This window comes from Barbus barbus (genome assembly GCF_936440315.1).
Source record: "Barbus barbus genome assembly, chromosome: 36".
In the NCBI taxonomy this organism is placed as follows: domain Eukaryota; kingdom Metazoa; phylum Chordata; class Actinopteri; order Cypriniformes; family Cyprinidae; genus Barbus; species Barbus barbus.
Genome location: NC_136714.1, coordinates 22,337,543 through 22,361,193, shown reverse-complemented (window position 1 = coordinate 22,361,193; position 23,651 = coordinate 22,337,543). Strand labels below are relative to the sequence as shown.

General features: G+C 36.2%; 1 protein-coding gene across 1 annotated transcript; it reads left to right on the top strand.

The window, feature by feature from the left end:
• Nucleotides 1-4,892: 4,892 nt before the first annotated feature.
• LOC306856031 (neuroendocrine convertase 1-like) lies at nucleotides 4,893-22,713 on the top strand. The gene is made up of 14 exons (XM_079394998.1): nucleotides 4,893-5,330; nucleotides 5,955-6,059; nucleotides 6,165-6,290; nucleotides 11,448-11,594; nucleotides 14,660-14,736; nucleotides 16,527-16,615; nucleotides 16,891-17,063; nucleotides 17,589-17,801; nucleotides 18,008-18,108; nucleotides 18,692-18,925; nucleotides 20,338-20,495; nucleotides 20,577-20,710; nucleotides 20,800-20,961; nucleotides 22,246-22,713. The coding sequence occupies exons 1-14, from the start codon at nucleotides 5,157-5,159 to the stop codon at nucleotides 22,642-22,644; spliced, it is 2,292 nt and encodes a 763-aa protein (XP_079251124.1). The 5' UTR covers nucleotides 4,893-5,156; the 3' UTR covers nucleotides 22,645-22,713.
• Nucleotides 22,714-23,651: the final 938 nt, after the last annotated feature.

Genomic DNA, 23,651 nt, shown 5'->3' with positions numbered 1-23,651 from the left:
TACTGGCACAGGCCACACCAGGCTATTACAGAAATATCAACAATGGAGGGTATCACAAAGCGCTCTTTTTCAGGATGTTGACTCACTGTGCTTTAAGGGAAAAACATTAGTACTCTTATGTACAGATGATAAAGACTGAAGTCCACATCGGCAAGCGACATGTTGATCATTTGTCCTAGGGCTTGTGAATGGACTATAGGCCTAAAATTTGCAGTTTGTCTCCTTCATGTTTTAAGCTTATATCCAGTGTTGCCATCTTGTACAATAAATTCAGCCGCTGGTCATTGCTGCATGGTTATATGATAAGATTAATTTCCTCCAATATTTGTGTCACTGATATGACACTGAGCACTGACAGCAAGATAGAGGAAGAGAGATAGGAAGGAGAGAAAGGTTTCCATGACAACTACACATCCTTGACAAATGACACAGTTTGAGGACAAGAGTAGGCGATAAAAAAAGAATGTGTGTGCATGCATGTGAGGAAGAAAGAAAGAGAGCGAAGATTAGTATACCTGGTCTGAGTCAGAACAACGTTGGGTTTTATCTATGGTTGTTAGGGTGTTCTACGTGGTTGCTATGTAATTTCTTTGAAAGAGCCCAACCTCAAGGATATTAGTATATTTTCATCCACAGTATGCGACTAGGGAATGAATGGCTCTTTTGAGTCAGTTCTTTCCAGTCAGAATAATCATTTTGTACAGTCTGTGCCACAGACTATACAAATTAATTCCAGAAAAGTGCATTGCTTGTTCTATTTCTAACCAGGTAATATGAGACTCAGGAATAAATGGCTCTTTAGAGTCGGATCTTGTCTTTTCAGTTGAATGATTGAAAGTGAGGATCATATATCATTGATATACTTAGTTTCTGATAATATTTTAAATTAGATTTTACTTTTCTGTTTTCAATTTATTTAAATTTTTAGGAGAATTTAGTTGTTTTTATTATTTAAAGTATAGTTTTTATTCATTTAGTTTTAGTCGTTATAGTGCTTCAAGTTAAACTAAATAAGTTTAAGCTTTTTTTTTATTTCAGTTGACGTTTATTTTACTTCAAGTAACATACTTTTTTTTTTTACAGTTTTTTTTTACAGTTCTTGCTCCTAAGAGCCAGTCATTCCAGCACACTGTCCGCTGACAATCATAAAGCTTTAAATACAAAATTTTTACCCACCTGTTCAAACCTTTGAGTAGTATATACTGAGCAACACTGTTTTTCCCTACTGTGATTACTGAGACTGATTGTCATAAGACCTTATCAAAAGATGATTACTAATAGGCCAAGCAGATTGCAAAATCCATCGCTTTTTTGCTCTAGATGTCAATTAATTTTACACTTAATTCGTCCGCAGCAGTTTAAACACTCACACGCACTGTTTACACAGCCAGCATGGCCTCCATGACGTCTATTGGCTTGATTCAGAGTATCCATTGCTCCATCAGACCTTCATTTCCTGTTGTCTCACCCCATCCCCCTTTGCAGGTCATGGTTTTACCCCACTTATTGTTCATACACTATTACATGTTACCACATCTCTTAATGACAACCCCAGCTGTTACGGTGACGGCTTAGATGAGATGGCAGTAATCAGATGTGAGAGATTATCTCAATTGGCTGATCTGGTTTTTCCACATTTGACGTGTTTGTGTGCATGAGAGTGTTTGTGCTTGTGCATGTTTGATCAGTGAAGCCTTTTAAGGCTTTTTAATTGCACAGTACATTACCTAGAAAAAGGAGCATTTTGCATGACTGAGTACTTCCGATGCAAAGAAAATCCTTCAAGACTTTGGTTTGCACAGTGGCAACCTGCCAAAATTTATCCAGTAAAGACAGCTGGTAAAATCTCTATTTTCTGGCCAACTCTCCAACCCCTTTTTAAAGAATACAAACATGCATCTCATTCATGAACCTTGCTACTTTTCCTCATCTATTACCAGGTGCAAAGTCTAACATGTTTTGCTTAATGCAAACAGGTGTTGCTAGGTGGATGTGGATGACTGCAGCTGCTTCAGCAAATGGACTGTTTGCTCGAAAAACCAATTGATAGGTCTACTCTGAGAAGAGACCTGCTGATTTATTTTCATGCAATGTCTAGCTATCTGTTAGCATTCCCATTCATCTCAATAGCAGTTGCTTGGCTGATGCACGGCACTATAACATACACAGTCTCAGCCCCTGATAGTTCAAAAGAAAAATAAAATAAAATATTTATAAATATTTAAATAGAAAAATGTAAACAGAAAAATATTTATTGTTTAGAAATATATTTTACAGAAAGCCATACATTTAACATTCATATGTACCACAACTAAATGATCAAAAATAACATAATAATATAAACTAATGCATGTGAACAAGAGAATAAAAGGATAGTAAAGTTAAATTTCCTGTTTGAGAGGCAGGTGCACCTGGGAAGTTCTTAAGTGCCAGGTAAATGTTTGTTATTAAGAGATGACATACTTAAGTTCCGTTATTCACAGAGTAATAAGAACTATATAGCAAACTGTGAAAGGTGAGTTATTAGTTGTTTTCTATAGTTTTGTTGCATTTAAAAATTATGAACAATTTTTCATTTCAATCCTTAAAGCAACTGATTTTTTTAACCCTGCAATATGGTACAACATTTTGCGATATATTGCTTTACGGCAGCAGCTATCCACTGTGTTATATTTACAACAGTGAATTCCACTGACTTCAGTGTAGAAGGGGGTTTGCTATTTTAAGATTTAATAAACGTTAAAACTTATTTGGCGCTATGTTGTACCGCGACAGACCCATTCCAACATCATAACTCGTCGTTATATTCTAGAATCGCTTGTTTGCAATTTAGTGTTGCCAATTGCTTTCAATTGAAAGTAGCTAAAACTGGTAGCTAAATGACACTAGATTTAAAGATAAAGATGAATATAGATCAGTGGGCGAGATGAGAACTTAGATAAGGTTTGTCCAAGAAGTTGCTATATTTGTCCCTAAACTTTTGAAAAAAGTCTCAAAGGGGGTGGGGAAGTCGCTAAATCTGGCTACAAAATAGTCACCTGGACTCGGGTATTTAAACGGGAAACAGTTTAATTAACATTACATACATGAACTGCGCACTATTTATAAAGTAAATTACAATGTTCTTAATAATGACCATTTTAAAGTTGGTTTGTCCTGTTTGCTCTAAATTCAGCTGGCACCGAGATGCACCTGGACAAGACAGTCCATTCAGAGATAACAAGAGCAGAAGTGTAGCTCTCGTGACCTGCCCAGCTTCATAAACCCCTAAAAACAAATGGACCTGTGCCTCATGCACAATCTCACATAAAACAAAAGATGCTGACATCAAAAGAGACCGGTGTCTGTCTCAGGGTTCGCAAAGCGTACGATTCCAGCCTCTCTCCATGATAAAAGCACTTGTTTTGGCACGACAATTGCGCCTCGGGTTCATCTAGAGTGGACTCGCTTCGATAGACCGCTCTGTCTGGACCATTGTGACCATGACTGAATAAACCGGTGTGAATATTCATGAGGGCTTATGACCTCCTCATCTTCTTTATATTCATACACAGGGCCGTAGCTGCTGGGAATGAGTCTGGACCATAATCTTCATACTGAATTCATTCACTACAATATATGAATTATGTAATAATTACATAATGCTTTACATCGTAATATTCCTGTTGATATTATAGGCTACATATTGTCCATTCTATAATGTTTCTTATTTTTTAGATTAATTATTTTAAAATATTTAGTTGTATTTATTTACATTTTCCTGTTTACAAAAACTGGTTATGTGAATTATGAATAGGCCTATTATATATTTAAAAACTACATTAAAATGTAATGTAAATGTGTATTTCTTAGCCTGCTCTTTATTAATGGCGTTTCTCAGTCATAAGATGTCTTGTAAGTACTTTGATGATGCCATTAAGTTTATGCCACATTATATTACGTAAATATATTTTAGAATATTATTAATAGTTGGAAATCATTAGTCTGCCAAAGCAAGATCGGTGGCCAACCAACATACAGGAAGTGTGACAAGAAAACCTTAAACAGATTGGACCCCTATAGACCCTCAACAGTCTTAAGATCAGTATGTTATTAAGAAATATAACTTTTTCTTTTTGTACTTTTTTTTGTTTTTTATTAATGATTAACTTGTCAACTCGTCAACAGGTAAGGTGTTCTGCTATTTATTTATTTATTGGCATAAATGCTATTGAATAATCTATTAAACATGAATTATATTTGCTTAACCTTATTTTAAACCATTTCCTTTGTATGTGTATTTGTGTGTCGTTCCACATACAGTATATATATATATATATATATATATATATATATGTATATAGAGCTAGATACATGCATACTTACATAAAATATATTTATAAACGTGTTTAACATGTTAGATTTCTGTAGTGGAATGCATATGATTGCTGTTTTATATGGATATCGTATTTGCATATGCAGCTCATGTTGTGGAGCTGTCCACTGCTGCGGTGCTGAAACCTTCTCCTAATGACGCACAGTTACGCCAACTATTTAGTTATTTCCGAACAGCTGTTCGCTTATTTATTTAGTCCAACTTCGGATATATCTGCTAGTCTAAGGGTAATGAGGCCAATGGGATATTGATTTGAACAGATGTTATATACAACGAGATGATACAAATCTAACCCATTTCTAGAAGGGTTTCGCGCACATTAGTGCGGAATGAACATTGTGTTTCTTCTCTCAGATTTCATGTTTTCAACAAAAGCTTCCATTCCTGCTCAATTTCTAAGTGTAAAAGTGCTCGTCGGCTATTTATAGAGAAACATTGCCCTCCTCTTTCATGCGCAATTCACCCCGCCCGACTCCCCCGGGACCCGAGCATCCTACCCCAGGTAGAAATTGACGTCAGAGCGGTTCGTAATTTGACGTGTAAACATCCCTTCCCCTTCCACGACTCTCTCATTGGTGGCTCTCCATGCGCGTTGCGCGTTCAATTACTCGCTCACACTGCATCAGAATTAACAGAAGAATATAGCGTTTAACCAAGGAAGCCGAACTGACATTTCTTGTGTTTACTTATTCTGTATTTATTTATTAACTTATTTATATTTAACTGTTTTGTATCCATCGTGATCATCCAGATCATTTTAAGTGGTTGTAATTGATTTGAAATGGAAAAAAGATGTCGTCCAATGTTGCTGTGCAGTGTTCTTGCTCTGTTCTGCGCGCTGGTGTCCTCAGCTGTGGACAGACAGTATCTGAACGAATGGGCGGTGGAGATTCCAGGAGGATACGACAATGCCCGATCCATCGCCGACGAGCTCGGATACAAATTTGTCCGACAGGTAAGGCACGCTAACAATGTGCTTTTCCTCCATATAGTAGGATAAAACACTTGTCTCACGCACATCTGGCTCTGTTTTGCATCTGTGTTGAATGACATTTTATGTTGATGTGGTTGTGTAATGCGTTTATTCATAGCAACACTGTTGCTTTGTCAGATCGTGAAAAAACGCGTTTAATCAGTTGCCTTGCTTAGCCATAATACAGTGAAATGTTTGCTGAGTGATGTTTGAATTTGTTTTGCAACTAGGATACTTATTATATTTCATATATCTATGTTAGATCTGACATCTGAATCCACCTTTTCTCTATAAACTCCATGAAGCAAATCAGTAAATGCAATTGTAAATCCAAAAATTTTTTTTAATGAAATTTCAGATGTTTCAACTTTTTATATAAGTAAACCTTCACCTGTTGTGTCATATAGTTCTCTTATAAGAATGTTTTATTTCAGTCAAGGAAAAACAACTGTAAGCCAGCTGACAGACCTATTAATTCTGTTAAAAATATTTTTTATGAAATAGCTCCAGGCCGACTAGACCAGACAGATGGGAACGTCGTCATTGACCAGGCTTAATTTAGCTCCAAATATGAACCGATCTCAGCTCTCTCTCATTTGTCTGCAGATTGGTGCGCTGCAAAACCATTATTTATTCAAGCGGCACAGTCACCCTAGCAGGACCAAAAGAAGTGCGGATCATATCACCAAACGTCTGTCAGAAGATGACAGGGTATGAGATGAGAACGTAATAATAAAATGTGCATTTATTCAAAACCCCCACGGAGATATTCAAAAATAAATGCTGCTGTATGGGCACCTGTGGCTTCTTCTGTAGGTCTCTTGGGCTGAACAGCAGTATGAGAAACGGAGGGCCAAACGTGCTCCGCTGGGGGCCGAATGTAAGGACTGCTCGGTGGACAAACTCTTCGACGACCCTATGTGGAACCAACAGTGGTATCTGGTGAGTCTCAACGTCTTTACTTTGTCAAAAGTGGGATTTGAATTTCTTTGTATGCAACATTGATTCCGGGGGTATCTTTTTCCCCATTAATTTTCCCCATAGATATTTTTTTTAAGAAGTTATAAACCTTGAACCAACTAAGATAAATCATTTGAAAGTCAAAAGGCAAATGCAAGACCATGTACTTCACTTAAAAATAAAAGTGGTGTGGGATTTTCAGAAATTGCTAGCAAATTTCTCAAATAATTACAAAGAAATGGCAAGTAACACACTGAATTAAACATGATATTTGGAAGAAGGTCTGTAGAATGACTGAAATACTTAAATAGTATTTTCTTGTAAAACATGCTCCAGTAATCATGCTATTTGCAATTTCAAAAAAATATTTTTACCTTCTTTATGACTGGATGAATAACTCATCCAATTAAGCATTGTGAATGCCATAATCGAATCAGAAACAATTGCAAAATATATTTAATATATATATATATATATATATATATATATATATATATACATATTTCAAAATGGTCCAACATTTACAAATGTAAATTTACAAATTCCCAAGGCTGGAATACACTACACAACTTGAACAGATTGGAAAACAGCAGGCAAAATACATTTGCTGACTTTGTAAATAGTTACAGAGAAGAACTAAGCATCATACACTAAAAGACTAGAATATCACACACTACCAGACCTTCAAGTCTTTCCAAACACAACAAACTAATGCAGAAACATGTGCTTTATTGCCTGAGGACGCGTGACAAATGAAAACAATATGTGTTTTAAAATCGGCTCAAGATATCATTCATTTGGCAGAAGTTGAAATCATATTCATTTGTTCACTTGTATATAACATCATTGCTTAAAATCTTTAGTGATCTCAGTATGTTGGACTTAAAATTTCATTTGTAAAATTTTCTGGTAGCAAAACCAGTGGACAAAATCCATCTACAACAGCTTTGTTGGATTTTCCTATAAGTGTTCTAAAAGCCATTGCAACAATCCTCTCTGGGATGATTACATTTCCTGTCTGTAGCCCTTCATTACTGGTTCAGTTGTCCCTCTGGACTTTGGCACTATGTGCAGTTGAAGCCCATTGTTTTTAAGCTTTCAGAGCTCATAGTATGGCTAAACAAAAATGAGATTGTAAGGGAGAACCCTCCTTAATCCCAAACAACAAGAGCCAATCACACATTAGTACCAATTTACTGAAACACAATGGATTGATGGGTTTATTTTATGGAAGCCAAGCTCTTAATGCCAGAGAATGGCTTCCGTACAGTCACAGATGGGAAGGATTCAGCTGCCTCTAATATGGATCACACAGCTCATGGTTTATATAGTAAGTCACTGTAATTAAATTGAAAACTTCCATTTGCATTTCCGACTGAGGGATTAATTTTTTGGACAAACATTTTATTCTAAAATGCAATTTAGCGGTGCAGTGACCTTTTGTTCTTTTTGCTTCAACAAGTGCACTGTTTCTAAACCTCTTTATTCGTGTTTGGAGCGTGTTTGTGTGAGCGCCGCCACCTCTTAACCTAATTGCTCATGAAGTTCCTGCCCGGTTTTATTTTAAACTCTGTCTGTGTCGCTGTATTTAGCTTATTAGATGATGTCAGTGTCTCCGTTTATTCATATTCAACTCATTAGACTAACATAAAAGTGAATATTGGCAGAAATGAATTGCATTTTTGTGAAAAAGAAAGCGGATTTTCAAGACAACCCTACCATGAGTTCAGAGCTTGGTGTTTGGTGGAATAAGTAGAAGCTACAACTGATTTGTTTTAATTCGCTCTAAATAAAAATGGTACTATATAGCACTAAAAGTGGTTCTTGGCTCGTAATCATAGGGGAACCACTTTTGGTGCTATATAGCACCATATCTATACAGCACCTTTGTCAAATGGTGCTATGTAGAACCATAAGAGGTGCCATATTGCATTGTATTTCTTCAACAAAAATGTGCTAAACAGCACCAACAGTGGTTCTTTGGCTCATAATGAACCTTTAAAGGGGCTTAACAGGTTCTTTGTACGGCAGTGGTGCTATCTAGCACTTTTTATCACTCCAAAGAACCACTGAAGAACCATACAGGAGCTTAATAGGTTCTGTAAATGGTAGCGGTACTATACAGACCCTCAGTCATGCCAAAGAACCGCTGAAGAACCACTGAAGCACCAAGATTTGGTGCTATACAGCACCAAACGTGGTTCCCCTATGATTACGAGCCAAAGAACCAATTTTAGTGCTATATAGCACCATTTATTTTAGTGTATAAATGAAGATTAATTGCTTAATTATGCTCTACCCATAATCCAGAGGAGTGTTCAACCAATCAGATAAGCTGCTGTTACCATGGAAATGGAAAAGAAGTGACCTTTCACTCCCATGAAGCATTGATGTAGTTGTTTATATATATATTTTTTTTAAATAAAATTTCATAAAATGTAAAAATAATTATATATATAAAATTTTAAGTTTTTTAAATGTAATAATTATATAATACATATAAACAGTTATAAAATATATTTTTGTATTTGACTGTAATTATTATATTTATATGCATTCTATTATGTCATCTGCATTGATGCATAGTTGCATAGTTTATATCAGAGTTGTCAGTTATTATGTTTGCTTCAAATCAAAGTTTGTAATATTTTGTTCCATCTTGGAGTTGGTTGTTGTGTCTTATAACTCTTTATTGCAACATTTTTTAAATGAACAGAAAAACGACTTTATCCAAGGCTGCTGAAAAGTGGGCGGTCGCTGCTGCGCTCTATTGGTCAACGCGAGTGATGAGGCAGTGAAGACAGGTGGTTAAAAAGGGAAAGAAAGAATGACATTTAATCTTGTGAGATGAAAGGGTAGATAGAAAAGAAGGATATGGATTTACTGAGGAGAAAGACGGCTCGGTGAATGGATTACATTTCACCAGAGAGGACTGCTGATAATTCAATTAAAGAGATGACTCATATGCTTCCATTCTTTCTGTATGGAGAACACTGTGTGGTTTTATTCATATTTTATATATTATTATTCATATCATATATTTGTGGTATTGGATGCATTGAACATTTTTTGATGTATCACTGTGTTTGATACATAGAAGCATCTCCTTAGAAGCAATGATCACGTTAGAGAGTTTATGCACCTGCCGATATCTGAGATGCCCAGTAAAACTTCTTGACTCACTTAGAGGTGCTATGAAGGTGGTAGATCAGTGATGTGTACATCAGCCCTCTTGAGGTTACGCTGGTCGTGATTGTGCTATGTGGCAGAGCTGTCATGTGCGGTGGTTCGTCTCTTTTACTCCCCCTCCCCCTCCAGCCTTTCTGGAGTCAGACCTCAGCTATGAGTCATGCTTCATGGTAATGTTACTGCAGCGCCTATGCTTAATTTGTGAGCAGAACACAGATCTCTTTCTTCTTTTTTTGTCCTCTTTTCCTACCACTTTTATGCCCCAGGCAGCTTTGTTACATTGCTAAATACACTATATATATTTACATACACACTAGTGGTGTTTTGCATGTAAACAACTTCTTAAATAATGTGAACAAATGTGAACAAATCACTTTTCATTATTTTACATCCACTGATTTGTAAATCCTTTTTGAAGCACTTTTAATAGCTTTATCCAGCCTTCAAAGACTAATTGTAGCATGGAAAAAAATTATCTAGGCTTTATAGGACAAGTGAATACACCCCTTCTCTGATTGAGTAGGTGCTTTAAGTCTGTACAAACTGAAGTAGATATCTGTGTTGTGAACAAACAGAAATAATTGGACATGTGTGGCATGATTGAAGCTTAAAGTTACAGTGACTTATTTAGGCTATTATTGTTTTGTTTTGTCTTTTCTTTCTTGAATTTAACGAGGCAAAAGTTATGAAAGCCCATTTACTACATTTACTTTAAAAAGATGTTTAAAATAAATCATAATGTGGAGCGTATGAGCTACAAAGTTATAACTATACCATAAAACGTTTTTAAAAGACGTTTATGTCATAATTTCAACTTTTTTTCTCAGCATATGGACTTAAATGTCATAATTTTGAGTTGATATCTCATGATTAGATGCGTGATATTTCTGACTTTTTATCTCATAATTTGGATTTAGTATCTCATAATTATGACTCATAATTTCATCATAATTATATTTTAATGTCATTATTTTGTCTTTTTATTCTTTTTCATTTTATCTCATACTTCTGAAATTCTGAAAATTTCATAATAAGGAATAATCGTAATTTCATAAATATGACTTTTAGGTCATCGTGTCTTCATTTTATAATTAAATAATGCATTGGTAAATCTTTTTCTTATGTTTTATGTTAAAATGTAAATTTTTTATCTCATAATTGTGACTTCTGAATTTCTGAACATTTCAGAATTATATTTTTATGTCATAAATCATGAATTGATAATTTTTTTTCTGATGTGGAAGAATTGGACTGCCATGCTAAATTGAACAAATTGAGGACAAAATAAAAGATCTGCTTGTCAGTGGTGCTTAAATACTTTTCGATATATATAGACATAACATTTCTTAGAGCTGTGAGAATTTAACAAATCTACATGAATGATTCACTGACTCAATCATAATACCCAAAAAGACACTTGTTTTTGACCACTTCACATACAGAAATTCAATAAATCAAATAACTAATCTGAATGAGTCATTTGATTGAACACAATCAAAATATTCACTTCACCAAAATAAATCAAATTCCTAGTTATCCAATTAAAATAGTTACACTAATTAGATGGAAAACCCTCAGCTAATACATTTCACACAACACAGGTTAGCTGCATTTTATATACTAGCCAATCAACAGTGTATTTCCCATCACTGCACAGCAGCTCTCTGATATTTAATTATCAGTCAATAAGAAGAAATCCCCTCATGCTCTATTCTGGACTGAAAATAGTCTCCACAAACCAAAAGGTCAGCATGGGCGATTATATCGCCGGCTTTCATTTTCAAACAAACAGCTTTTGTTGGAAGGGTCAGTGGTTGAGTCACACTAAAAGGGCTTTTGTCTTCATGAAGAGGTTGAGAGTACCTGAGAGTGTTGAGCGGTACTCATGAATATGACCCTGGAGTACTCACATATTCACTTAAACCGTCTTTCCTCATCCTCCCCTTCCAGCAAGACACCCGGACGTCGTCATCCCTGCCCAAACTGGACCTGCACGTGATACCAGTCTGGAAGAAGGGCATTACGGGCAAAGGAGTGGTCATCACCGTGCTGGATGACGGCCTCGAGTGGAACCACACCGACATTTACCCTAACTATGTAAGTGTGTCATCATTGGGCATGCTTACTCGACCACCATCAGCTGTTGTTTCCATGCCAACGCTGACCCCTCAACCATGCATAGGATTATCCATAGTGACACCTACCACGACTAGAGCAAAGCCATTTGATGAAGACCTCCAGTACAGAAGGTCACAAACAAACAATCCCACTCGCTCATTCAAAGCTATTTAAAAATTCACCCTGAATGTGTGGTATTTACATAAGACTGCAGTGAGCCCAGCATCCTTTTTTTTGTTTTGCAATAGAGATGACTCATAAATCAGAGGATAACATCAAACATCTGTCTCCTATTAGCATTTGAGTACATTGTAGCATCAGCCGTTGCTCTGCTGTTGGCTTGTTTACAAACAGCAGTCTTACAAAAAAAGTAAGCCTTAGATTGAGTGGAGACCCGTATGTGTCTGATGCTGGCGATGATGTTGCAATTGACTCACATGTGTGCGCACACACACTTCTCTGAGAAATAAACACAGAAAACTGGTTAATAATAATCATTTTTTTATTAGCATAAATTCATTTTTTATGTATGTTTATTGAATAAAAAACATTGTGAAAAGTGTCAAACACATGATTTTATTTAGAAAAAGCATATAATTATAAATACAAAAAATCCAAGAAACATAAAATAGCATAAACTATCAACACATTAAGCATAAAAACATTAACTAGTTGTGTTTGGAGTCTAATACATACAGCTTTCTGCATCATGCTTTCTATTTTTTATTGTTTGTAAAAGAGAATGCATTATGAAACTAGGGCTGCAACTAACGATTATTTTGATAATCGATTAGTTGGCCGATTATTCTTTCGATTAATCGATTAATCGGATTAAAAAATATTGACCAAAAAAAACACTATTCCACATTCTGCCCAATGTTCTACAAACAAACGTGACAACTGAATGCTATGAAAACATACAGTGCTTAATTTATTAGACCACTTATCATAATAAAGAGAAAACATATTTTAGAAATTTGTCCAAAATTTGTTTAAATTTAAAAATGTTATTGTCATTTATTGGACATAATAATAAAAAATGTCCTCATAACAGCTTGCATTCTTGCTGGTATTGTTTATGTACTTTTTGACTGCAATTGGGTATCGCGAAAAAAAAATACTGAAATAAAAAAATACAAGAAAAAATAAGTGCTCTGGTTTTCTTTCATAGGTAACAGCAATAATGATATTATAGCATTAAAAATAGCCTACTACTGTTACTAAAGAGCTTACACATATTGGAGTACTAACCAGTACAGAAAGCCGAAAAATGATTTTGGTTATCACCAATACTGTTACTTTTAGAGCAGCAGTGGCACAAACCTTACATAAACACATTGTTAAACTTACATAAATTTGTTAAGCATTGTAAAAATTGAATATAGTTTAAACCTCTATTAAAAATTTAAATAATAAAGATAATAATAAAGACGAATAAAAACACAAACTCAGTGTTAACCAACAGGTAAGAGTAATGTTCTGCAGGAACTACTTTGATCACAGTCACCTCGTCATTTCTTTATCCTGTAAAAGGCCGTTATGGAGCGTCTCATGTTTATATTCAGACAGACAATTACACGCTGTTATCCCTTTGAAGTTCCTACTCTCATAAAATATTCGCACTGCATGTTGACTTTTAAACCTTAAATTAACTTTCAACAACAGATAATTCAGCACAGCGCTGAAAAGCCTATTAATTGTCTCCCTCTCTACTGTGTTCTGTCCGTCTGACGCGCGTGCGCGCGCCCGCCGCGCCGGCGCTCATTCGGTATTTTAAACTTAACACAGACTGTCAGGACGGACCTTTATGCAAAAATGGAAATGCTCGCGTGAATTTGTGGCATTTATAGATAAGGATATGACCGTAAACTGAACGTTTTTGCGCTGAGGACGCACACGCATCTGTCAAAGCGCCTGACAGGGCAAGCCATTACTCTTATGCATTAACTTAAAGCTTAAAATAAAGAATTATCATGTTTTGGGCAGCTTGGATCACGTGCTTCTCCGGCAGAATCTCATTCTGTTTCCTCCACTATTTTTAGATGCATTTTGTCCATAGAAATGCATTATTCAGTGCCGTAATTTGACTAACCAGCTGAAGTTGGACGTACACTGTGGGCAGACCCGATTAATCGATAATGAGAATCGTTGTCGATGATTTTCATAATCGATAATAATCGATTTTATCGATTAGTTGTTGCAGCCCTATATGAAACCATAAACCAGTGTTATTGAGATAGATATTACAGTTGAAATATAGTTTTAATATTTTGCATTAGTTTTTATTTTTGTATTTTTTGTTTTCATTTTAATGTTTTCACAGTTAATGTTTATTTATATATTAATAATAATTCTGCTGCAGACTTTGTCACATGACCTCATTGCATTGCTACGTTCACACCATTTAGGAATTTTCATAATTACAAAGTTAACCGACACCGTATTCTGTTTGGCAGCATTTATCCCAACTATCCCCCTAAAAAATTTTTATTTTTAGGCCAGCTCACACCCAACACGTTTTTGCATTTAAAAACGCTGGATGCAGAATAATGCAAAGTAAAAAAAAAAAAAACTTAAAAAAAATGTAGTGTTATGTGCAAGACACTACAAAAGACACAAAATGTGATTGCATTTGAAAAAGTAGGGCAGTGGAGACAGGAGTGCAAAAAAATTTTTTTTATGTGCTCTTAATTCAATTTCTATACTATGAGCTTTTCTAAACAAAGAAGAATTTTTGGAGTCCAGGGTGTAAACAGTAAAAAAAATATAGTAAATTACAGTAATTCTGACTCATTGTAAACGCAGCATAACTCACTGTCCAGTTATGATCCCAGGAAATAATATATTGTGTTTTTATCCATTTCTTTTTTTAGAAATAGTAAGAGTAATATGCTACTTTCCAATTCTGAACGATTCTATTCTTCTCCCTTCCTATAAAAACACATCTGATTGCCACCATACCGATACTACTGTTAATTATTCTGTGTATGCTATAGAAATTGTGTTTCCGCAATCCTTATTTATTCTTTTTCCTCACTGTATAGGATCCTGCTGCTAGCTATGATTTTAACGACAATGATCCGGATCCCTTTCCCAGATACGACTCCACCAATGAAAACAAGTGAGTGAATGAATCTCTATACTCTTTCATTTCTCTAGATGAATGGACAGAAAATCTCAAGAGCACTGCCTTTAGCCTTTCAATTATGTTAAGCACCACATTCAGCGATAAGGAAACTGATGACTGACTGGAGAATGTTACAAGCCTCGGACTGGCATAGTTCTTTTCTGCCCTCTTTAAAGAGATTAGCAGATTTATTTAACATCATACTAAATCTGTTCAGAGAGAATTAGACCAGATTGCCGTTGTTTTCCATCTTTAAGCTGCTATGAAAGGAGATCTGACAGTGTCAGTAGGTCTGATCTGAGAAGGTCTGTTCTCCATCAGGGAACGAGTGTAATTCATTTCAGTGGTACACACATCACTCGTGCTGTCTTACATAAGAGGATCAGAATCCATCCACGTCTATGTGGCTCAAAATTACAAATAGAAGTCCAGAAAGAAATCAAATCAGCACCAAATATTTCTATGAACGTTCAATTGGTTACAAATTGTTGTCAAAATGCCTACATATATAATCAAATATTTTTTTTACAATTATTTTTATATTATTGGTGAAATTTAATTATTCAGATTAATCCCATTTTAAATTATTGTGCCAAAGGAAAGTATAAAAAATAGACATTTCAAAAATTAAAGAATTATATTGTTTAATTATATTGTTTATATACAGTGCTGGGTAGATAACTTACAAATTTTAGTCCATTAATGATTACAAATTGCATGATAATGAAATTGTCCATATTTTAGGCAATATAATCAGACTGCTTTTGGATAACTTATGCATTAAACATTAGATTACACTGGGGTTTGTGTAGGAACTGCAGGGGGTTTGTAAATTGAAAAGCAAATAATTCATTAAATCTTAAATTAAAATAAAGAAATAATGAAAAATAATAATAAATATTAAAAATATAAGACACTAGCAACCATATAGCAACAGCCCAGTCCGTTCAGAACTTCTGTCCAACTAGTAACACCGTAGCAACCACCCAAAACTAGCAACATTTAGCAACCGCCAAGAGCACCCTAACAACCACCCAGAAAACAATAACAACCACCTAGCAACCATCCAGAACACCTAGTAACCACCATCCTAGCAACTATCAAGAACACCCTAGAAACTATATAACAGTCATCTAGAACACCCTAACAACCATCCAGAATACATTAGCAACAGTCCAGCAACCACTCCTAGCAACATCCATAAACACCCTAACAATCCAGAAACCATCCAGAACACAATAGCAATCACCTAGCAACCACCAAAAACCATATACAAACCACTTAAAACACTATAGAAACATTCCAGAACACACAAGCAACAATCTAGACACCACTCAGAGCATCCTAACAAGCACACAGAACACCCTAACAACACCCAGAACAAACTAGCAACCATCTAGCAATGACCGTTCATCCAGAACCCCTGTCCATCTAATATCACCCAAGCAACCACCCAGAAAACAGTAGCAATCGTCCAGAACACCGTACCAACCACCCAGAACACCCTAGCAACATCTAGCAACCACCAAGTACACCCTAACAACTACCAAGAACATCCTACATACTAGCAACTAACATCCTTACAACCACCAGAACTTTTAAGCATGTAGTAATGCCCTAAAAATCACTAAGAAGACCTTAGTTACCACATACTAATGTCCTGGCAACCACTGTTGCATCAGTGTTGGTCTACAAATGTAGATACAATGAATTTTGAACATGCTGGCTTTATTCAATTTGAATGGAACTGAATTGTAACCCTGTCCTCTGCTGTATGTCATCAGGCATGGTACCAGATGTGCTGGAGAGATTGCCATGCAAGCAGACAACAACAAATGTGGTGTCGGAGTGGCCTACAACTCCAAAGTGGGAGGTGTGTGTTGTCAAGCTCTGTTTGTTCACTTTTTGTATCTTAAATGCCCTGGTTTGACTGGTGTTTGTAGTGTGATTATATAACAGCATTTACCCGTACAACCGGTCATGCACGTACACAATCTGTCCATGTCCACTTGGACATATAATCTTTAGTGAGTCATAACATCATACAGCATCACAGATTATGGGATGCATTTAATCAGCAGCATTCGAACACTTGAAAATTGTTTAGACGTTTCAGCGAAGGTCATCTTTTGTGCCTCTCATCTGCAGGGATACGAATGCTGGATGGAATCGTGACAGATGCCATTGAAGCCAGTTCCATTGGCTTTAACCCTGATCATGTGGACATCTACAGTGCAAGCTGGGGCCCTAACGATGATGGGAAGACCGTGGAGGGGCCTGGGCGTTTGGCCCAGAAAGCTTTTGAGTATGGTATCCAGAAGGTGAGAAGTGTGGGAATCAGTTCCACTAGATGGAAACCACCTTGCAGTCATACAGAATACATTAGCAACTATCTAGATTCTAGAACAACCTTGCAACCACTTAACAACCATTAAGAACATATTAGCAAGAGCCCAATATGCACTATTAACTATCAACCATCTAATGCAACACCCTAGCAATGATCACCACCCAAAACACCCTAGCAATGACCAAGAACACACTAGCAACCATCTAGAAACCACCCAGTACAACCTAGCAACCATTAACAACCATCCAGAACACCCTAGCAATGGTCACCATTCAAAACATCCTGACAACCACCCAGAACACAAACACCCTGGCAACCATTTAACAACCACCCAGAACACACCAATAACCACCTAGAAACCACCCAGTACAACCTAGCAACCATTTCACAACCATCCAGAGGCCCCTAACACCCTAGCCATCCAGCTAATACATTGTACTTATGCTGTGTAACTCTTAACACAAACCCATAATAATCTCTAAATGTTTTATTCTAGGGTCGTGGTGGAAAGGGCTCCATTTTCGTCTGGGCGTCTGGCAACGGTGGTCGTCAGGGTGACAACTGTGATTGTGATGGATACACAGACAGTCTGTACACCATCTCCATCAGCAGTGCATCCCAGCAGGGTTTGTCTCCGTGGTACGCTGAGAAATGCTCCTCTACGCTGGCCACTGCCTACAGCAGCGGAGACTACACCGACCAGAGAATTGTAAGTCTCCTTTGCTTCGGTTATACATGTTCTTGCTGTTATAATCTCAATTTTTGTTTTCTTTGTGTCGAATGACTAAATGTCTCCTTGGAGATTAATAAAATAGATTGTTTGACAGCTTTGAGTCCTTTTGGTTGGTGTGTTTGCTTGTTCTCTATTGGGTTTTGTTGTGTTGACATTTTATCTTTTGACTTATTGTCTTGCAGACTAGTGCCGATTTGCACAATGAATGCACAGAGACACACACTGGCACGTCTGCATCTGCCCCATTGGCTGCTGGGATATTTGCACTGGCTTTGGAGCAAAAGTATGTCAAACATCTTGCAATTTGTATGTTATATTTTTACATTGGTTTTACATCAGTTCTTACAAGAAGTGATCAGAATCAGAATCAGAATTAGCTTAGGTATGTTTGAACATACGAGGAATTTGTTTTAGTGACAGTAGCTCCACAGTGCGACAGAATGACAGCGACAGGACAGGACACAGATAATTAAAAAAAATAATAATAATAATATATATATATATATATATATATATATATATATATATATATATATATATATATATATATATATATATATATATATACATATACATAAAATGTACAAATATAAAAAATGGACAATATGCAAAAAAGTACAAACACAATATACAAAATAGACAATTCAGTATGTACAGGTATGTTAGGTGCAAATTTGAAATGTATGTTTGAAGTGTGTTAAATAAAACATAAAAATAAAAAGTATGATAGCGTTTTGTGTTTCATGTTTATTGTTAAGAGTTCAAATGTTCATGAGATGGATTGCCTGAGGGAAGAAACTGTTCCTGAAACTGTTGATTTACATTTGAATAAAAATGTGGATGTACTCTCTTGCTCTCCACCCTAGTCCTGATCTGACCTGGCGAGACCTTCAGCACTTAGTGGTTTGGACGTCTGAGTTTGATCCACTGGCCAATAACCCAGGTTGGAAAAGGAATGGAGCTGGTTTGATGGTCAACAGTCGGTTTGGGTTTGGTCTCCTGAATGCCAAAGCCCTAGTAGATCTGGCCGATCCCAAAGTCTGGAAGCACATTACGGAGAAGAAACAGTGCATCGTTAGAGATGAGACGTTCCAACCAAGGTAGAGTTTGCTTCCTGATATTAGGATAAAAACACAAATTTGGCTTTTTGCTGCAGAAACAAGGCTGTGGTGTTGCACCTCACACATGGAAGACAAAGCCACCCTGATCTCCTGCCATCTGTTACTGTGCTCAGCTATGGCGATTAATTAATAGCCACACTATTTCAGCAGATCCAGTGTGTGTGTGTGTGTGTGAATTTAGACCCATGTGTTTGTTCTATACGACTGCTTTTTTGTAATTCAAATGAAGGTATATTTTGGGAATTTGGAACAGGAATCCATTTTTACTCAATAGCCAGAGCTCTTGAATTAATTTTTTATCCTGCGTTTACGTCATAAACTTTTAGAGATTGTGTGGCTTTAGTGTTCAGACAAAGCTTAGCTGTAAGAAGGGCACCTGAACAGATGTTTCATTTCCCTGGATCTAAAATTCCTAGTAATGCAAATGTCACGACACACATTGTAATGATGTTTATAGCATGCCACACAATCATGCACAGCAAAAGCACTTTTTTGGGGGGGTATTTGCTGTTGCTTATTGAAAGCATTGCACAATGAGTGAGTGGGGCATTGAATAGGCTGTCAGCTTTGTCTGTCCATGCATCCATGAGCACTTGTTTTAGCATTTAGTGTGCATTATCACCATGGCACTTGACTGATGCAAAGTCTGTGACTTTCAATGTAATCTGCAGGGATTACAGTTCATATCGCTTATGAGTCTCTAACAGTGGGCAGAAAAAATCCCTTCATTAATGTTCAAATGTCGAATTAATGTTCGTATTTTTAAATTTAAATTTTTAATTACATGATAAGACTATGACTAAATTGAGACATTTTTACAAAAACATGAAGTAAAACCGCACCCCCCCCCCAATTTTGGGGTTAATAAGATTTTTTATTGCTCACAAATTCTGAATTTATTTGATCAGAAATATAGTAAAATAATATTTTGAAATATTATTACAATTTAAACTACTTTTTTTCTACTTGAACAGGTCTTAAAATGTAATTTATTCCTTTGACAGCAAAGCTGAATTTTCAGCATCATTACTCCAGTCTTTAGTGTCACATGATCCTTCAGAAATCATTCTATTATGCTGATTTGGTGCTCAAGAAACATTTCTTAATATTATCAATGTTAACAGCAGCCGCTTAATATTTTTGTGGAAACCATAAATCATTTTTAAAGGATTCTTTGATGATTAGAAAGTGCAAAAACATTCATTTAACTTTACTAAAGCATCCTTGCTGAGTAAAAATATCAATTTCTTTAAAAAAAATTACTTCAAACTTTACAGTAGTATCCCATTCCAAGCATTGCCTGTATTTCCTGTGAATCTTGTCATTGCTAACACCTGTTGAGCTTCATGAACCACTATTTGCCTCAAAAAACAAAACTTTTTTGTTTACAGACCATTGAAGGCTGCAGGTGAGATATCTATTGAGATCCCCACTAAGGCCTGCACAGGACAGGCGAATTCTGTTCTATCTTTGGAGCATGTGCAGGTGGAGGTCAGCATTGAGTACACACGCAGAGGAGACCTACATATTACGCTGACGTCTCCATCAGGTGAGACAAAAACACACTTAAACACACTACAATGTGCATGTTTGGGATTGAGAATACTGATTTTTGGGTTTGTCCCGTTAGGTACCACCACAGTCCTGCTGGCGGAGAGAGAGAGGGACACATCATCCAATGGTTTCCGAAACTGGGCCTTCATGTCTGTGCACACCTGGGGAGAAAACCCCACTGGCACTTGGACCCTGAAGATTACAGATACGGTATACAAAAGCATCTCTGCATATAAATATTAAATGCACGTGAAGCGCCTGCTTATCACAATCTATTTCCTTCTCTCTTTTGCATACAGTCTGGACGGATGGAGAATGAGGGTCAGATTATCAGCTGGAAATTGATTTTGCATGGGACGTCTGAGAAGCCAGAGCACATGAAGAAGGCGAGGGTTTACATGCCCTACAATGCTGTACAAAACGATCGCAGAGGAGTGGAACCGATGGAAGACATGATCAAGGTCAGAACAGGAGTCAAACTTTAGAAAATGTCAATGTGCAAATTATACAGTGACTGTAGAGCAAATTTCTTATTCTGTTGAGCTTCAACTTGTGCAAACAATTTGTTTTATATTTACATTTACATACAGTATATATATATATATAGGCTATATACACGCACACACACACACATACATACATATATATATATATATATATACATATATTTATATATGTATATATTAAACAAATATAAATTTATGTAAAGCAGTGTAAAAACAGTGTATTTTACATTTGTGGCCCTGGACCGCAAAACCAGTCTTAAGTCGCTGGCATATATTTATAGCAATAGCCAAAAATGCAATGTTTCGGTCAAAATTATAGATTTTTCTTTTATGCCAAAAATCATTAGGATATTAAGTAAAGATCATGGTCCATGAAGATATTTTGTAAATTTCCTACTGTAAATATATCAAAACTTAATTTTTGATTAGTAATATGCATTGCTAAGAACTTCATTTGGTCAACTTTAAAGGCGATTTTCTCTAATTTTTTTAATTTTTTGCACCCTCAGATTCCAGATTTTCAAATAGTTGTATCTCGGCCAAATATTGTCCTATCCTAACAAAACATATATCAATGGAAAGCTTATTTATTCAACTTTTATAAATTGAAAAATTGACCCTTATGACTGGTTTTGTGGTCCAGGGTCACATTGATTATACATATGTGTATGTATAATATAAAATATATGTATGTATGATAAATAATAAATGAAATAAATGTATATACTAAATATACTACCATAATGAAATATATACATTATAAATAAATAAATTACATATAATACAATAAATATATATTACATATTTATAAAAATTCTACATATTTAATAATTGTTATAATTATATATACAATTTATTATACATTTTTATTTATGCTTATTTTAAGTGTGTTCTGGAGTTAACTATATAGGGGAACTGTTTTTTTAGTCCAAAACATATTTGAAATCAAGAATAAATTCTAACAGTTATTGTGGCATTGATTAAAAAAATACATAATTTCTATATCTATATAATATAAAAAAAATACAAAATGCAGTTTCAGGTTGATCCAAGTAATATGCATTTGTTCTAGAGAAACAAAAAAGAAGTTGGTGCTTTTAATTGTAAGGAAAGACTACAGATGCTAAATTGAGGGTTAAAGTTTATACAATCTCTGACCAAACGTCAACTTCTACCTGCTTGAAATAAGTGTTTTGCAATTCTTCCACTCTTATCTCAAATTCCTAGCTCTCTGACCAGCAGGAAGCTCCGACTCCAGCTCACAAGTCAGTGGTCCCAGACTCACTCCCGTCTGCTGCTTCCATCAGCGACCCTGAAAAAACCCCAGAAGCTCCAGGCTCCTCCACTACCAATCTGGCCCTGCTGCGTCTCCTCCAGTTGGCCTTCAACAGGCAAACCCCAGTGGTTCCTCAGCACGCTCTGGCGGTTCCTCCGGCTCCTCCCAAGACCTTTCAGCCCCAGAGGATCCCCCCGCAGAAGCTGTACCAGGCCCTTGACCAGCTAAACCACTACAGGGGCTCCGAGAGCGACCTGTTCAGTGACTACAGCAACAACTTCTACAGAGCCCAACCGTACAGACACAGAGACGACAGACTACTGCAGGCGCTGTTTGACATGCTCGGAGACGACCAGCAGTGAGACGGGAAGAGAGAATGACAAGAAGAGTAGGTAAAAGAAGCAGGATGCCCTGCTGAAAAGACCAGCGTAGGTCCACCAGCAAAACCTAGTTTGTGGCGCTTTTGGTAGTGAAACAGCATGTTAAAGCTGTCTTGGTGAGTAAGTTACGCATCACAACATCTAAACCTAGCTGCTACGCTAGTCTTTTCAGCAGGGCGATGGGGCATGGAAGGAAGTAAGCTGGTACACTTGAGGGGACTAGAGTTGACAGGGATGAAATAAGATGAGTTTTGTTCTCCTCCAGACAAGCTTGTTTTTATCTGCACATGTAGTTATCAACATAAGCATTCTATGGCCTGTGTCTTTCAGTGTGAGTGTTTGTATATCTGTGGTGAACAGCCAGCTGTATTTATCTCTCAGTTTTGAACCAGGTTGCTAAGATTTAAAACCAGTGACAGGACCAAATATGGCGTCTCGTGCCCTTTGCCCACTTGATGATTTTTCTCATGTTGCCTTCACTGCCACCAACTTCTGCATGCTATAAAACGTTTACATTAGGATGTTATGAGAATATTCTACTATAAAGACGATGATTGGAAATTGTAATAATTTGTGAAAGTGTCAATCTTCGCAGAAACAGTTTAAAGGGAAATTTCACCAAAAATATGAAATCTTTACTCACCCTCATGTTTTTACAAACTTGTTTACATTTATTTCTGCTGAACACAGAAGAAGATATTTTGAAGAATGTTGCTAACCAAACAGTTTTGGGTCCCATTGACTTCCATTAGTATTTTTTATCATACATTGGAAGTAAATGGTACCGAAACCATTATTCTTCCAAATATCTTCTTTCGTGTTCCAACATTGAAAAATAAACATTAAAAACCTAAAAAAGTGCCTAATATGAGGCCTATAAACAATTGATATTATGGGGAGGGGTCAAGCAACTCAAGCAAGCAACGCGCAAACTGTCTTAAATTATTCCCTTAATATTTCTCTTGTGGCTCGTATATAGTGAAAAACAT

What these genes read in the sequence shown, in the direction of transcription:
- LOC306856031 (XM_079394998.1), top strand. Translation starts at nt 5,157, where the DNA reads ATGGAAAAAAGATGTCGTCCAATGTTGCTGTGCAGTGTTCTTGCTCTG. An exon ending in ACTACACCGACCAGAGAATT is followed by an intron (nt 17,802 to 18,007) that starts GTAAGTCTCCTT and finishes ATTGTCTTGCAG; the next exon opens with ACTAGTGCCGATTTGCACAA. An exon ending in CGATGGAAGACATGATCAAG is followed by an intron (nt 20,962 to 22,245) that starts GTCAGAACAGGA and finishes CTCTCTGACCAG; the next exon opens with CAGGAAGCTCCGACTCCAGC.